The sequence below is a fragment of the Sapajus apella genome, unplaced genomic scaffold (genome assembly GCF_009761245.1).
Source record: "Sapajus apella isolate SASKATOON/1434 unplaced genomic scaffold, GSC_monkey_1.0 scaffold280, whole genome shotgun sequence".
NCBI classification, from domain to species: Eukaryota; Metazoa; Chordata; class Mammalia; order Primates; family Cebidae; genus Sapajus; species Sapajus apella.
This window is the reverse complement of record NW_022437220.1, coordinates 207,572-210,264: the sequence shown is the minus strand read 5'-3', so window position 1 is coordinate 210,264 and position 2,693 is coordinate 207,572. Positions and strand designations below refer to the sequence as shown.

Below are 2,693 nucleotides of genomic sequence, written 5' to 3'. Positions count from 1 at the left end.
AAAATGGAAGAAATGGTGACTTTTATCTCATACAAATTTTATTTATTTATTTATTTATTTTTTTATTTTTTTTTTGAGACGGAGTTTTGCTCTTGTTACCCAGGCTGGAGTGCAATGGCGCGATCTCGGCTCACCGCAACCTCCGCCTCCTGGGTTCAGGCAATTCTCCTGCCTCAGCCTCCTGAGTAGCTGGGATTACAGGCACACGCCACCATGCCCAGCTAATGTTTTGTATTTTTAGTAGAGACGGGGTTTCACCGTGTTGACCAGGATGGTCTCGATCTCTTGACCTCGTGATCCACCCGCCTCGGCCTCCCAAAGTGCTGGGATTACAGGCTTGAGCCACCGCGCCCGGCCTTATACAAATTTTATTTTGATTTTTTTTTTTTTTTTTTTGGTCTGACCTTACCCTAGGCTTGTCAGTCAATATTTTGATTTTTTAAAGAGGACAACGATGAGTTGAAACGTTTAAGGACCTATCAGCACAGATGGTAAGAAGACAGCCCATGGCCAGGCGCGGTGGCTCACGCCTGGAATCCTAACACTTTGGGAGGCCGAGGTGAGTGGATCACCTGCGGTCAGGAGTTCAAGACCAGCCTGATCATCATGGTGAAACCCCATCTTTAAAAAAAAAAGAAGACAGCACAGAAGAGGGCAGGGCTGAGACTCGGGGCAGACAGAGCATGCTCCCCCCGGCCTCCTGCTGTCTGCGGGGCACCTGGAGCCCTGAGGCCCCGCTCCTGCCTGACCACCTGCCTGCTGGCTCCTCACCATCTGGCTTCTGCGGCTTCTTCAGCTCCCACTGACCCCCCGAGCGAAGGCTGCTCGTCCACACCCACCTGGCCTCGGTGACGTCAGCAGCGTCTCCCCTGCACACCCTGTCCAGCTGCACGTAGACCGAGCAGTTGACCCGGCTCCACTCGGGGTCACAGACGGCCAGGAAGTTGGGGCGCAGACGCCCAATCGTGTACTTGGCCAGGTCCGTCAGAGACTGGCTCACGGCCGCCCCGAACAGGAAGGTCCCCAGCACCTTGTACACGGCAGCCACGTAGTTGTTGAAGTCGGAGCGGGAATACAGCCGGTCCGTGTGCACCAGGTAGGCTTCTCCCGCCGAGACCTGCACGTGGGGCAGCCACAGCGACCAGCGGGGGTCCCGGTCAGCCCGTGGGCCCTCACCGGGCCTCAGTCCTCCCCACAGGCCTCCCCAAGGCTGCTGCAGAGCTGGGGACTCTGAAGGGGCCCTAGCCGGGTTCTGTGGCTCACGCCTGCCATCCTAGCACTGTGGGAGGCTGAGGCGGGCAGATCACCTGAGGTCGGGCGTTCAAGACCTGCCTGACCAACATGGTGAAACCCCATCTCTACTAAAAATACAAAACTAGCCAGGAGTGATGGCGCACGCCTGGAGTCCCAGCTACTGGGGAGACTGAGGCAAGAGAATCACTTGAGCCCAGGAGGCAGAGGTTACAGTGAGCCGAGACCCTGCCATTGCACTCCAGCCTGGGCAACAAGAGCGAAACTCCATCTCAAAAAACAAAAGGGGGTTCCTATTACCCACAAGTACCACTCGGGGCAAGGCTGTGTCCCCCAGCCCCCCACAGACCTCCATGCCACCCCCCATCAGGAACCCAGGGTAAGGCTGCACCCCATCCCGCCCCCTCCCTGTCCCTCTGAACCCCTCCTGCCTTACAAGGATGACGGTGGCCGTGATGATGACCCCGGCCATGAGCCCATGGGTGATGGTGTCTGGACGGTAGGGGTACCGGATGGAGTCATCCCCGCAGTAAAATCCTCGCTTGTACGGGGTGTTCACCAGCGACAGGACAGCGAAGGGCAGGGAGGCTGGAGGGGGAGAAGGGCCTTGGAGCTGCGAGGTTCTCCAGCCGGCTGGGCCGTGGGCCCCCCACACCTGCCCTGCCTCGAGGCCTCGCACCGCTGCTCCCACCGACAGCAAGGAAGAGCTCTTCTCACAGCACGTGGGGGGCCCAAGCGACACCCCTTTCCCATCGCCCTCAGATGAGCACGAACTCCCCAGGCCCTCTCCCCCTCACACCCTCCCCTCTGCTCCTCGAACAAACCGGGCAAACGCTCACCTCAGGGCCTTTGCACAGGCACTTCTCTGCCCAAAGTATCTTATTGTTATTTTTAAAAGTAGAGACAGGGGTCTCATGCTGACCAGGCCAGTCACAAACTCCCGGGCTGGAGCGACCCCCCAGCCTCAGTCTCCCAAAGTGCAGAGATTACAGGTGTGAGACAACGTGCCGGGCACCAAAGTGACTCTCACTTCCGCTCAGTTGCATCTCCCCTCCCGGTTGTCCACACCGGCGTCCCTCTCACAAAAGGAAAGGTCTGTTTAGCCGGGCGTGGCGGCGCGTGCCTGTAACCCAGCTACTCGGGAGCCTGAGGCAGGAGAATCACTTCAAACCGGAAAATGGAAATTGCAATGAGCCGGGATCACGCCACTGCACTCCAGCCTGGGGACAGGGCGAGACTCTGTCTCAATTTATAAAAAGAAAATAAATAAATAAAAATAAAAGGGAAGCTCTGCTCTTTTCCCCTCTTGTCCCATGTGGAATTACGCAGTCACCTGTGGGACACTGGACTTAACGTCCCCCCTCTGCCCTCCAGCACCAGGAGGGGACTATCGTGTTCAGGACAGAGACCCTGGAGGCTGCCCAGAGCCTGGCCAGGGCAGA

The 2,693-nt window shown here is 57.7% G+C and overlaps 1 protein-coding gene across 1 annotated transcript in view; it reads right to left on the bottom strand.

Annotated features, from left to right (window-relative positions):
* Window positions 1-604: 604 nt before the first annotated feature.
* The window catches only part of PLPP2 (phospholipid phosphatase 2), a 4,532-nt gene continuing 2,443 nt past the window's right edge, over window positions 605-2,693 (bottom strand). The window contains exons 2-3 of the mRNA XM_032272047.1: window positions 1,688-1,839; window positions 605-1,117 (exon numbers count right to left, since the gene is read on the bottom strand). Coding sequence (XP_032127938.1) covers window positions 605-1,117; window positions 1,688-1,839 — 665 coding nt within the window. The remainder of the gene's footprint in view (window positions 1,118-1,687; window positions 1,840-2,693) is intronic.